At 38.2% G+C, this 14,381-nt stretch overlaps 1 protein-coding gene across 7 annotated transcripts in view; it reads right to left on the reverse strand.

Annotated features, from left to right (window-relative positions):
* PPP4R1 (protein phosphatase 4 regulatory subunit 1) overlaps positions 1 to 14,381 on the reverse strand; it is a 66,286-nt gene that overhangs the window by 47,539 nt on the left and 4,366 nt on the right. For 4 of the 7 annotated variants that reach the window (XM_037381472.1, XM_037381470.1, XM_037381469.1 and 1 more), the window contains one exon: positions 2,976 to 3,111. In XM_037381472.1, the coding sequence (XP_037237369.1) occupies positions 2,976 to 3,111 (136 nt within the window). Of the gene's footprint in view, positions 1 to 2,975; positions 3,112 to 14,381 lie in introns of those variants that run through there. The other 3 variants (XM_037381473.1, XM_037381474.1, XM_037381475.1) reach the window with 2 other exon arrangements.

Below are 14,381 nucleotides of genomic sequence, written 5' to 3' on the forward strand. Positions count from 1 at the left end.
TCTTTTCCTGTTCCCTACCTCACACTCTCTTTTTCTGTTCATCCCATCAAAAATCATACACATATAAATGAAGCATAAAATCTTATTTGCATGTTCCAAATCTGATCTGCTAAAATTTCTTAGGATGCAGATACAGATCCATTTCCATCTCAGAGCAACTGGCTTTGGCCTTCAAGACACCAGCTGAACCATTCAACATAATCACACGCTGCAAATATGATACATATGTAGATGGCTAACCAGACAGAAAACAATAATTAAAACAAATGCAAAAAGAAATAATACTTCAAATAAAAATCATTTTTTTTCCCCATAAAAACCATACTAAAAGCAAATTCATCCATTTAAAGAACAAAAAAATTCTTAGCCTAATTTACCCAGGCTCAATAATTAGGTTTCAAGGGTTTGGGCATCTATAATTTGAAGCTGCCATACAAATGTAGGTTCAAGATCACAGAAACAACTGAAACGTTGTTAATTCAATCATAATATTAAATATGTTAAACTACACATAAGTAATTGTATGTGACTATACCATACTGAGACATAAATTAAACTACATTTGTTTATTCTTATCTTTTCCCTATGAAATGCCCCAGTTCATTTGTTTAGCAAAAATCTCAACAATTATCCCTGAGACTGGCTAATGCTGAATCATCATAAACTGCCTGCAATAGTTACTCACTATCACTTACAGTGTTATCACTGCTATTCACAGTTACATCACTAATGGCTATCATATGCTATTTCCTTTATTTTCTTATGCTACATAACTCAGTAGGCCTACAAAGAGAACTAGGATTAAACAGCATGTTTATACCAGCAAAAATAACACAAACAAGCAAACACACAAAAAAAAACCCAGAGAAAACTTGTTGTTACTCCACCCATCCTCCCCTGCAGAAAAGCAGAGGATGCATAAAGCTGGACAGCATCATCAAAAAGATTTCAAGCTAATGCATGCCCCACACCCCACACAAACCATACAGAGAGAGAGACTCAGACAGTCAGTTTTTTCTTAAATGAGCAAGTAAAATATGAGGACTACTATTCTTGTTTAAAATTCAAGCCACACAACTGGAGTTTCTGAGTTTGTTCTCCTCCCTCCTATCTTTCATTACATAGTTGTCACCTATAGCCCTAAAGGTTCCTCTTCCCTCCCTCCCCATGAAAAGTCACACACAAAAACTTCCTCCTGGTTGGCAACTGCTCATTTCATCTCAAATTGTAAAATACAACCAAGTCCGGATTTCAGGAAAACAGAAAACTTTAAAATCAGGCATTTCAGAACTAATTTATGCATACAGATTTATGTAAGTTATAAGAAAAGAAAACATTCTGTAATTGTTAGGTTCGTTTCAATCAGAATGAAACCTTCCAAACACGGGTATGTTCATATACATAGTATAGAATTTTAAGTATACTTCTCATGACTAAAGTTAAGCAAAAGACTAAATCCTTACAGAATTCTGGCCATGAACAACAAAATAGAGGCTAGTCTACAGGGTGGTTGATCACAGGCTTATCTTCTGCATACTACTAAAACAAGAACTCAACATAAAAGCAAACATACTTTATTAAAGATTTATTTGGAGCCCAAACTAAACTATATTAAAACACCAGAAAACCTCAACCTTAACATATTTCATACATTTCTGTGATCTTGTAACTGTTTACAGATACAATTAAAGCTGGTTTTGAATTGCTCCATTCCAATGCAGAGTCTCTGTGCAGGGGATGGGGCAGGGAGTGAGGGATGTGGCTGAAGTATGCTACGGTACCTGCGCTTTTAAATGGAGCAACTAGTTCAGTGGCATTAAATACAAAGAGGAAAATGCAGACCACAGTATTACCTGGACAAGTCCATTTTCAATAACCAGAAACAGAAATGCCTAACCTGTAAACTATGGATGAGGATGATCCTGAAAAACTTACTGGGTTCCCCTGGCAACCTACAATACTGTTCATTATCCTCTCCTGACCTTTCATGAAGTATTTTCTTGAAGACAATTTCCACAGAGCTATGGATACAGTTGACTATTATCTTCTAGTCCTGTGTCAACAGGAATGTTAGCACCCACAAAAAAACCTAAAAGGATGTGGTCCAATGTCCTGGTTTCAGCTGGGATAGAGTCAATCTTCTTTCCAGTAGCTGGTACAATGCTGTGGTTTTGGATTTAGTATGAGAATAATGTTGGTAACACAACTGTCAATATAAACATTACTTAGCAACAACTAAAAATAAGTCAGGGACTCTTCAGTTTCTTAGGTCCTGCCAGCAAAAAGGCTGGAGAAGCAGAAAAAAATTGGGGGCAGGGGGGACACTGCCAGGACAGCTGCCCCAAACTAGCCAACAGGATATTCTATACCATAGAACATTAGGCTCAGTATATAAACTGGGGGAAGTTGACCATGGCCTGCACACCGCTGCTCAGGGACTGGCTGGGTATTGTATTGGTCAATGAGTGGCGAGCAACTATACTGTGCATCGCTCGCTTGGTTGGCTTTTTTTTTCCTTTTAGATTTTATTCCTCTCTTCCCTTTTCATTGTATTATTATTAAATTTCATTTTATTTCAATTATTAAATTGTTCTGAACTCCACCCATGAGTTTTACCTTTTTCCCAATTCTTCTCCCCATCCCACCACAGAAAGAGGGAAGTGAGCAAGCGGCTGTGTGGTTCTTAGTTGCCAGCTGGAGCTAAACCACAACATTCAATTAATGAAAAAGTTCCAGAAGTCCTGAACTACAGTTGCTTCAAAGGTAAGCAAATGTTTTTCTGTTATCAATAATAATTCACCCTCAGTAAGAAGGAGGAGCATCAGCAAACACAAGGAGGAACAGAAACAGAAGAATTTTGTAAAGTTGTTGGGTTTTTTAAATTATTTGTATTTCATGCAAATTAACTTCAGTAGATTTGAATCAGATAAATAGCTTGCACACCATTAGCCAGACAGGACATTCAAAAAGCATACCTGTTAAATATGTTCTCACTTGCAGCGTACTTGTCCAGTCTTCCCAAAGGCGTCAACATTTCATCTTGTGAGACAAAGTCCAGGGCTGAAGGTATAATAATCACATCAGACTCTGAGCTGTAGTCATCCACACCAACTATCAGAGACATCAGAAATATTCCTTATAATCACAGTAGTTTAACACTAAAATGATGTCTGTTGTTGGGTTTGAAATACAGAAGTCTAGGCAAGGTCTCATTGACAACGTATTTACTAACTGTGCTACATCACTCCCCCAGCTTTCTTCAACCCCAGAAAGCCTTTTCTACACAAGAGTGATTGATGACATACCAATTGGACTAAATGGATTTTGAGTAAATTTCTCTAGATTCCCAAATACAATGTTTCACTAAACATACCAGGTTCATGATATTTTTAGCTGACAAACAGTATTTTTATACCTTGTATCTTTATATAAGGAAATTACTTCTAGCTAATTCCAAAGTCAGCTTTTTGAAGACACAAAAGACTAAAATCATAGCTGCAATTAGCCCAACAGTAAAGAGTTAATACATCATCTAACAGACCAACAAACCTTTTCAAAAAAAGAAAAATCTAAATTAAGCATGTTAACATGTTCAGATGTGTGTTGCTATATCCGACTACCAAATAAAACAGGCACAATTCACCTACTGCATTATTATTAACCAGGGCATCAACAGGGAACTTCATATGAACAGACACCTTTATCAACATGGAACCACAATAGTGTGGAAAAGGGGTCCATCCCTGCTCTGCAGAACTGCTTGAAGAATTCAGATTTGAACTACCACCTTTTTTAGCTTCCATATGCCCCCTAAACTGCTCAAAAACTCAGACCCATAACACACACACCTTAGCCTGCAAATGCAATTACTTATCTGCAAGAACTATCCCAGACCACCTGCTTTACTCCTGAAAATATAACACTACAGCTATGCTTGTCTAGCCAAGTTTATCTGAAAAGCCTTTTGAAAACTAGCAGAGATGAAGAGAAATACAGATAGATCTAGAAGTCTAACAATGATTTTTTTTAAAAAAAGTGAAAGCTATAGAGCAAAGAAAAAATATTCTCTTACTTTCCGTACAATTATGCTATGTTACATAAATTGGTTATCAAACGTTGTACCATCTTCAACATTCAGAATACACAAGTAGCTACCATTTTCTGAAGTCTTCCTTAATGTATTTCAAATGTCAAAAGGTTTAACACCAAATTTCTCTAGAAGAGTAATATTTTTAGACCTAAACTGAGTCAAACAGCATCCCTTTACCAATAAACTAATTCTCCCATTTTCTAGGTAGAGAATCAATGGACATTGTTTAATTGGTCATAAATAAATCCTACGCCTGGAAGAGAGCCCAAATTCTGCAGTTGCTGATAGGACATGAAACCCTTGCCAGAAATAAAATGAAGAAGTGATGGGAGAAGAGCAAATGTGTAAGAAGAATCTGGGAGACAGGGGCAAGGAAGAAAGTGTGCTAGGAGCTGTGAGACAAAGTAGATGAAAGAGCAATCTGGGGAGAGGAACTAGTGCTCTTGGATACACCTAAGGCAGAGGATAAACTGCAGGGGGAGGAAGGGAAGACTCAAAAGAAAGGTCAGATGCAGAAAGCTACTGCAGCACAAAGGGAAAGAAAGCACTTAGCAACCCCAGGTTTACACAACTTTGAACCTGTTTTTAGTTTGGGTTTGTGGTTTGGTTGTGGTTTTTTTGCAAGAAGCAATTTTATTTTCACAGGAAAGGTGGAGGGAAGGTAAAAATATACTCATAATGCAAGTTAGGGTTTTATGGCAGGTCAAGTTAACAAGGACCAGGCTACATCCTTTCACAGGTTCATAGGCCTTTAATTCAACCCATCAATCCAACTGAAACCACAGGTTTTCATGGGTTTATAGTTATGCCATGATCCTCTCACACAAACTAGTCTTTTTAGAATAGAATATTTCAGTTGGAAAGGGTCTACAACGATCATCTACTCTGACCACCTGACCACTTCAGGGCTGACCACAAGTTAAAGCACGCTGTTAAGGGCACTGTCCAGATGCCTCTTAAACACCGACAGGCTTGGGGCATCGACCGCTTCTACAGGAAGCCCATTCCAGTGTTTCATCACCCTCTGGGTGAATAAATGCTTCCTAATGTCCAGTCTAAACCTCCCCTGACAGACACAGCTTTGAATCATTCCCGTGCAACCTGTCACCAGATCCCAAGGAGAAGACATCAGCACCTCCTTCTCCACGTGCCCTCCTCAGGAAGCTGTAGAGAGCCGTGAGGTCACCCCACAACCTCCTTTTCTCCAAACTAGACAAGGCCAAAGTCCTTCACCATTCCTCATAGGAACATTTTGTTGTTTACAAGCTCCTACTGTTGGAGTGCTGACTCAAGACATACTTTGAAGCAACAAACACATTCTGCAGCATCCACATATTAATTAAGTTACACAGGTACTCCTCATTCCAGGAAATTAATTGCATTAAAACTCATTACAATTGAGTCCTTCACTTGGGAACTAAAGCACTGCACTCAGATCAATTTCTAAACTATAGAACTTAAATTAATACAGTTAAGTTATGACATAACCAACTGGGGAGAAAAAACCCATCACTAATATTCAGTGAAATTAATTCCACGGCAGGGTCCTATTTTCCTATTTTGAAGTCTGTTGATCATACTACAAATTTAAAAGCTTAACTTGAAGAAACATGTCAAAATATCAACATAATTATTGTCACCAATATGATTATTTTTATTTAGCTATCAAATGCAGGAATAATAAAAAAAGCTGACATTATATCAACCAGCACTAGTTTTACTCCCTCCATTTCTCTCCTCTCAACCTCAACTTCATATTCCATGCTCCTCTCTCTTCCCTCTACATTTACTCTCCCCTAACACTCCTACAGTGAGTGGTTCAATGTAGATGCCACCTCAGATGGTGTAAAACATGGCAACTGCTCACTTTGTATGTCTCGATGCATAAACATGAACCGAAGGTGACTATATTTCTGATGCCTTTGATTTAGCAAACTGAATGTTCTGATAATTTTTGCCTTGTGAAACCAGTTAAGTCAAACAAACTCTAAATCCACTCTATATCACATCTAAATATCAATGATAAAAATACGAGCAGCTGCTTACAATTTATCTGATTGATGTCTCCTACTAGTTCAAACAGAAAGTGAGGTGTGTAGATTTGTGCTGCATTTGTGCTTTGTAAAATTAAGTTTACCACTACACTGGGCTTGATGTGCCTCTGCTATTGATGCCGAGCAACATTTATTATCTAAATAAATTCCAGCATCTCAGCTTATAGTCACAAAAGAGATCATTCAAACAGCAACATCTGGATAATCGTAGCATTAATACCAACATGGAAGAGGGGTGATAAAAATAAATGAACATGTACATGAATAAACAAACTGTACATGAACGGTTTAAAGTTCTATTCAAGTACTGTTACTGTTATCTTACATATTCATTTTCACCTTCAACAGTAAGACACCAATCCAAGTGAAAAGAGCCATCAGCCCAGTACACTTCCCATTCTAACAAAGCCCCTCAAGTGGATGTTTGTCTTTAACTTGCCCCAAATATGACTGACCAACAATCTAACCACTCCTCATCTAAAATGCATATAGAATATATTTTGCATTATTCAATTAACAAAGTCACTTTGATATTCCCTACACTTGGAAGATTGTTCCAAAAAAGCTATCAAAAAGGCTGTTAACTGAGCTTTGCCTCTTGCCCTCCTCTGCTTTCCACCCAGCTTTGAGCACTTGCCCAAGTACCACAACAGGACCTTTTTGTAAATTCTACAAATGCAGAAGACAACCTTGAACACAAGTGTACTGCTTCTGGCTGGCGCAGAGTTCACAGCAGCTTACGGGGTTGTTTCAACCTACTTGCTGGTAGGTTAGTGTGAGGAGCAGAAAAGGGCTTGACACTGTGTAAACACACTGATGTTTTAGTAACTGCTGAACAGTGCTATCAACACTAGTTTCAGCACAAATCCAAAACATAGCACAATACAAGCTAATATGAAGAAATTTAATTCTATCCTAGCCAAAACCAGTACAAGTCTTGGCTAGTTCAAATGCGGAACATCCCAATTCATTCCCACTTAAGAATATAGAACAGGCAACAGAGCCACATGTTACTTCCCTCTCCTGCTGCAGAAAAACTACAGGTCACTTTTCTTAGTTTTTCAAACCAGTACCAAAAAGTCCAGACCAAATGCTCAAAAGGCATCTAAACTATAACACACCACTGAAAACTAATGCAAGTGCAGAGCCTAAGTACCTTTTAATCTGGTCTTACATGTTCACACCAACATGCAAAAGAAGTACAGCTAAGACAAATTAGGAGTTTCTATAAAAACCCAGCAGTTTCAAGTTTTCTATAAGAACTATCCCAGCAGTTTCAAGTCACCAGTGCTGATGGGGGAGGAACAGTAATTGGACAACAGTGCAAAAAGCAATCAAATGCCCCTATTTTCTGTCCACATAAGCACCAAAGCAGAGCAAATTGAATAAATTGATTTATCTACAGTAAGTAGTTTGCAAACTTCTCTTCAAAACTCTATACAACTACCACCAAATATAAGGCAGCACTGCATAACAAAATAAGCACTGGATTTTGTTTCAGTATCTGACTACCACTGACCCGTTGTATGACACAAGCCAAGTAACTTCTCTCTGTACCTTCATTTTCCTGTCCAAATACTTAACTGTTTTTTGTAGAAGTTGTTCAGGCTTGTCTATCTATCTTACATCCAGTCCATACCATACCAGCAATACATTAACAGCCTCCCACTTTAAGTTCTCCTGTTTCCCTTAAACTTTCCTCTGTTTTATGCAAGGATACAACAACTACTTACCATGATTATTAACTAACATAAACCATATAGCAATCATGATGAGACAGACTATGTTTAGAGGTGCTTTGTCAACCACTGACAAGCTTGGTTGAGCTTACAACAACAAAAGTCCATTTAAAACTCAGTCCCCTATAAAAGTGTAGTCTATAGGACAATTTTCAAGAGAGCAAATTTTTCTACTACATATCTCATCTTCATGGTACGCTTCACAAAGATCTTGATCATGTTGTCTCTTTTAGAGACAAGTGCACAAGATCATGTTTCTAAAAGTATTCTTCTTTTATTTGACAATGCATGAGTAACTCTTTGCCATAGACTTTTTGGTAGCAAGGTCTCCATGTATTCTTGTTTACTATGGGCTCCATGGCAGAAACATATCCTCCCTCATTTTGGCATGGAAACTTGGTAAGACAACAGGTATTCTAAAAATGAGCAATTTTCATTTCTGAAAGCTGAGCAAAAACAATTTTAAAGCTTTGAGATTTCCAACTAATATTAGAGCTCTCTCATTTTATCTTCTGCGTTTCCCAAGCATTCTCAAGATCCTAAGTCTCTACTGCAGTTGCTACAGATATATCTAGTAAAAGGGACTATTTTTTATTCAGCTATAGTTCCGGTAACTACTATGCTCTACATCGAATATTACCATAAGGATGTCCAGGTTAATACAGCAAATATGCAGAAAGGACTTAGTTCTGTTCTACTATTCAAGTAATTCTTCTGTTTAATTGCAAAGCAAAAAGAGTAGTTCTGTGAGCCCAAACATTTGATAGCATAATCACAAAATAACAGCAAGTTTTGTTCTAAGTTATCATCCTCTATGCTATCAAGGAATAAATTCACCTTACATTCAGATTCTTGCAGAACACAATATTCTCAGTCCTTCAATATTGTGAATAGATTCATTTCCATCTAATTTTCTATACAAAATATCATTTTACATCTTGACGTTCTGCAAAAAGAAATGCACTTCAGCATAAGCCTGGAAGCTAAACATCTACGTTTGTCCACAGTTATGAATTCATTACTCTTACCCTTTCACACTGCACTATATTCCAGCTCTGATTCTGCAGCGACAGCACAGACCAAAGTGTTAGTCACACTATTTCAGCTTCATTTGCTACCACAAATTTACTGTGCTGCTTCAGTAATATTAACCAAGAGCTACTGTGATGACAGTTGCACATGTATTACAGAATGCACGTCATGCTAAATTCCACCACTTTGCCTGCCCAATCCAGGTATCACTCACTGGTGACCACAGATCCCACTGTCAGAAAGGGGGAGCTGATTTTTCTAAGAGACACTTGAAATCTGCTATCTCTGTTTTCCTGCTGTAGTCTGAGACTAAACACGCAAATAAGATGCCACAAGTTTACCCTGATATTGCAAATGTTTTTGGAGAAAAATGCTAGTGTGAACAGTGTGTGATTAAAATCAGCAAAAATTACGAAGCAGGTGAACAGAAGTATAAAAGGGATCTGCAAGTAACAATCTTATATTCCAGTCCACCCACCATATTAGGATAAATAAGAACCACAATTCCCTTTCTCTGCCTCTCCCCTAAATTTCCCCTTCAAACACAGAGTGCTGTCCACCTTGAGCCTTTTATGAATGTGAAGTTACCACACCTATATGCACAGATTCTGTCTACACTCTGAGTTTGGGGATGGGGGAGAAGGAGGAGAGAGGCAAGAGCAAGGAAGAAGTTAAGAAGGGGGAAATGCAAAGCAGCTCTGATGCAAAGCTGTGGTGTTAACAGCAAAGCTTACCACATTAGCCCCTATGTAGCACTTACACAGAAGAGCTTGCTAACAGCTTGAAGCCCAGAGCAAACCCATTAAAATAAAGCCTTGGTACAGGCTTGGTGAGGGGAGCATTTAGCAGATGAAAGACAGGCACAGGAATCAAAATCAGCAGCTGTTTACACACCGAACTCATGCAAGTATGGCACAGCAAATTTAAAAACCCGCTAGACTAAACATAACAGACTAAAATAGTATTTTCATTTAGCAAAGGCCTTAAAAAAATATAGTTAGTTATCAAGCATGCCAAAGGAGTTGCATTTCTCATCAAGCATCAAAGGAAACAAGGAGCGATACAAAATTCTCTAAGCAGCAAGGACTGGTACAGCTACAGACAAGTTTGTCTTTTCCAGACATACACAGGCAGCACTGAAAATCCTGATCTGCTGTGAAACAAAAGAAGAGTTCTACTTCATACTGCTCACTAGTCATTTATTTGCACAGCAACAGAATGTACCTTCTACCAGTTAATGGTTTGACCTGCAACAAAAGCTGGTCCAGAGGAAACTGAAACAAAGAGGACGACATCTAAGCTACCAGTTATAACAATCAACAGTTTATATTTTGTTTGCCAGTTTCCTGTTGGGAGCATGTCACACAGATCACCATGGTACTCAAGTTCCCTGCTATTTAGGTCCCTATCTTTTACTCCTTCCAAACAACTGCATGCAATTAAGAATTGTGGAATGAAGCAAAAGTCAGCTAGTGCGAGCAGGGAGCAGGAAGTTCCTCTAAAATACTTTCTCCTCTACAAGTTCCTTACAGTCAGGGAAAAGCATCCACTCTCTCTGCAGAGCACGGTCGCTTGTGGGAGTTTCGATTAACTCCATGACTGACAATTTTGTAGCAGTACAAAGAGAATTCCACTTCCATCCTCAGTCAAGATGTTTTCCCTGGTCCCACCGTGACAGGACACATGCATTCACTGTGCTTGGGGGCATGCTCAAATTCTGCCCCCTAACTGGGCATCTAGTACACACAAAAACATCAAGTTCAAACTACATATGCTTTAACCTTGGGCTAACTGGAAGAGAGAGCATTATGAAGCAAGCAGTTCAAATTCAGACACTGCAAAGGCTTGTGCTAGCTTTGCAACCCTGAGTGACCCCATGAGTTATGACACATCAGCTACTAAACCCAACTGTTTCACTTGATTGAAATGTTGCTCCGCTCTGCAGTTACTTTGACTGGTTCAATCACAGTAACTGAAATACACTTACTTGGGCTAAATGCTGCAGGGAAGGCAAGTTCTATCATTAGTGCATCCATAATCTATAAAACATGGCTTTGCAAAATAAATCACTTTGAACTTCCTAACTGTACTTCTCTCTCCACTTAAACCCCAGACAACACTCTTGAGACAGTCTTGACAGCATTCAAAACTCTTTGTGGGACAGCCTTTGTGTTTCCCAGACGTTCGAAGATGGAAATTCTTTCTGTAACTCTTCGCACTTTTCTTCCTTCTGCAACTCTCTACACCTTTCCTGCCCACGTTCAGCATGAAGTATAAAACTGATCTATGGGAGAAGACTGAGCAGTACAGAATGCAGTGGATTCACTCATGGATTCACTCTTAGAAAAAGTAAGAACAGTCATGGGTGTTAATTTCAGTGTTATTTAAAATACAGTTTTCTCTAACAAAACATATATACAAGCAAACTTGCACAAGCAAGTATCCCTACAGACTAATCAAGCTATTCCTCCTGAAGGCTAGAGAGGAAGGAAAAGGTAGTCTCTCTCCCATTAAAGTATTTGTGAACTGTTCAGGCACTATGGCAACGAGACAAAAAAAAACCCTAAGCAGACTTGTTTTATCAGAGGAAAACACTCCAACAGTCTGCATTTTCGCTCATACAGAATGCCACTTTTATACATTAATATATTTAGCTTTTATGAAAATTTTATCTCAGAATAATGCATATTTATTGTACTATTTGCCTTTCATTTTTCTTTACCTTAAAAATAGTTTAAAAAACCCCACCAAATCAGTACTCTCAACTCTCTCTCTGCTGTTGCAAATGAACACCCTTCACAAACATACCTTGACCTTTTGTTCAACCTATAATATTGGATAGGATTTTAACAGTCTATTGCCAGAAAGAACCGCAGCATCCCTCCCAAACCAAGAAAAATTCACATAAAGTTTTCTTATGCTGTACAGAGAAACCCTAATGTTTTGGGTTCCTTTAGGGGCAGCAGCCCCTGCCTTGCTCTTCCAAAGACAGAATTGTTACTCCAGCTCTCAAAGCAGAAGTTATCCTTTCATCCAGTTCTGCTAGTGTTACAAGTCATCTCTTGCAGCTACTGTTCTTACAATGAAAACTTCCTGCCCACACAGAGGGGAAGTCTTAGCAGCAAAAGACACACACAGGAAAGAAAGGCATTTTATCTTCAACAGCCTGCAGTCTGCCACCTCCACAATAGGTCAGCAGTCAGAAACAACTGCATGAACACACCAAGGCTTTACTCTATCTTAAGCTTAGGATTTTTTAAATTTCCAGCTCCTTCCTCCTTCTGGACTCATTCACTCCAACCTCATTTTGATTTTTTCCTCTGAGTTGGCGAGAAAGGGAAGAGAATACCTGAAGCCCTAGGAGATAAATAAGGAGACAAAGTAAAATTAAAATAATAAAAATAATAAAAAAAAGAGCTGGCAACGTTAATTGAGGATCCTTGTGAGAGACAGGAACATAAAAGTTGGCTGGCGAAAAGCACATTTTCACATCAGAAGTGATCCTACTGGTCTTGGGAAGCTGAAAGCCTAGAAAATTACCTCTTCTTCAATCTTCTGCTAGGTGTAAAGGAGAAAACATGTGCAGCTGCATGAGGAAGTTTCATCAGCCTATACCAAACCAAGCACAATCCTTTCCTCACATAATCTCCTTCTCTAGGATCCTAAAAGGTTGCTCGAGAAAGAGATTGACCATCACCCACCTGAGACCACTAAAATCAAAATTCTACAGGGACACAGCCATCCACCCGAGTCTCCCAGTTTCTATGAGGGTCAATCACCACAATAACAACAAAGAAATTAACTGAAGAGTCAGGAGAATTAAAACCTGATCTCCAGGGGAAACAACAGACTTAACAAGTATGATTCATTAGCATTAAAAAATGGTCATTAGAGTCCCAACAGAACAGAATCTCAAGTCACACCAGAGAACTGACTCTAAGCACTACAGAAAATCTGCCATTAATTTCTGTTATTTTTTGCAACACAGACATTAAAAAGTGCGGACTACTGAAATGCCAACCTGGTAACTCTAACTTGGCACTCTTCAACTAGAGCTAAGACTCTGATGGGACCAAAAGGTCAGTACTGCAGCATGGCATTTGAACATTATGTTGGAAATTTAGCTATACTCAAAGCTGGAATGCAGTCTAAGTGACCCGACTTGCAGTCTATACATAACAACTAAGAGCATAACAAAATTTACTAATTCTTGTTCTGTGGCAAAGAAACAAAGGAATCATAATGCAAAAGCTTCTGATATTACTATGTACAGCTGTGGGAAAGGGAAGGTGAGTTTTAACACACTGAATGAATGTTATGCCCGTATAATTCACTACAAGAAAGTAAGAACTACAACACAGCATCAAGCTGTGCTACCCAAATTCGAAGAAAATAATTTAATTAAAAGCATTCAACCAACACAAGCTCACTGCTAATACCAGATGATTTGCTAATCACCTGGGAAAGGAATCTATCAACGATAAACCAGCTTTTGATATCTGCAGATGCACAAAGACTATTTTCTTCAGCTCAGCTAAATAACTGGCTCACTCACAGAGAAGCCAGCTGGGAGGAAAGCTTAGAAAGACCTGTCCTCCCTTTCCAATCAATGAAAAAGAACTTGATGCTAGACCAGAGGTATATTAGATCATGGCTACTGTATTTGGTTTTATTTTTAGAACTGTTTAATGCACTAGTGAAATCCAACCAGTAACACTAGATTTGCTAATTGTAAAAACTATCTTGTTAAATTTTACATCTACCATTAAACTCTTATGCTAAAGAAAACAAGTTTACGCATAGGTGTGTATGTATATCTATAAAAACTCATTTAACAGTTCTAAACTAGAACTGTCAAAACTATGCTTAGATATTAAAATACCCTCTTCTGCATTTTTAGTTAAAACATCTGGACACTATGCATACAGAAGAGGGTAACTATCACTCAGCATTTTTCAACATGATTAAAGTCAAAGCTTCAGAATCTGGATCTTAAGCTACATAACCACCAAAGCATGCATATAGTAGCTGGAACTACCAAAAGTCGTATGTAAATGCAGCTGTCAGTTATCAATAATAAACTTTAAAAAAAAAAATGCAAAACAGTATTATAACCAGGTATTAGATCAAAATTTCTTTTCTCTCCTGATTTAAATCACAATTAAAATCCTGGAGTTAAATAAAGCTATCCTTTTTCACAATCTAGATTCTGAAAAATAGAGCCATCTGTAATTAGAATACACATCCTGCACACATCAATGGACAGACTGAAAGAAGTTAGCATCATAGTACATTTGACTGCATCTATCTGTACTGATCAGTTCAATCTTCAGAAAAATCCGGGGCAGAGGGGCAGGACTGTCTAGGAAGAGTCAAAGAGTATTTTATTTATCATCAGCTATATGTAATTCTACAACCCCTCATTTGCTTTTCAACCAGTTTTGTTGCTTATTTTCTTTTCTGTTC

Source organism: Falco rusticolus, chromosome 3 (genome assembly GCF_015220075.1).
Source record: "Falco rusticolus isolate bFalRus1 chromosome 3, bFalRus1.pri, whole genome shotgun sequence".
Classification (NCBI taxonomy): domain Eukaryota; kingdom Metazoa; phylum Chordata; class Aves; order Falconiformes; family Falconidae; genus Falco; species Falco rusticolus.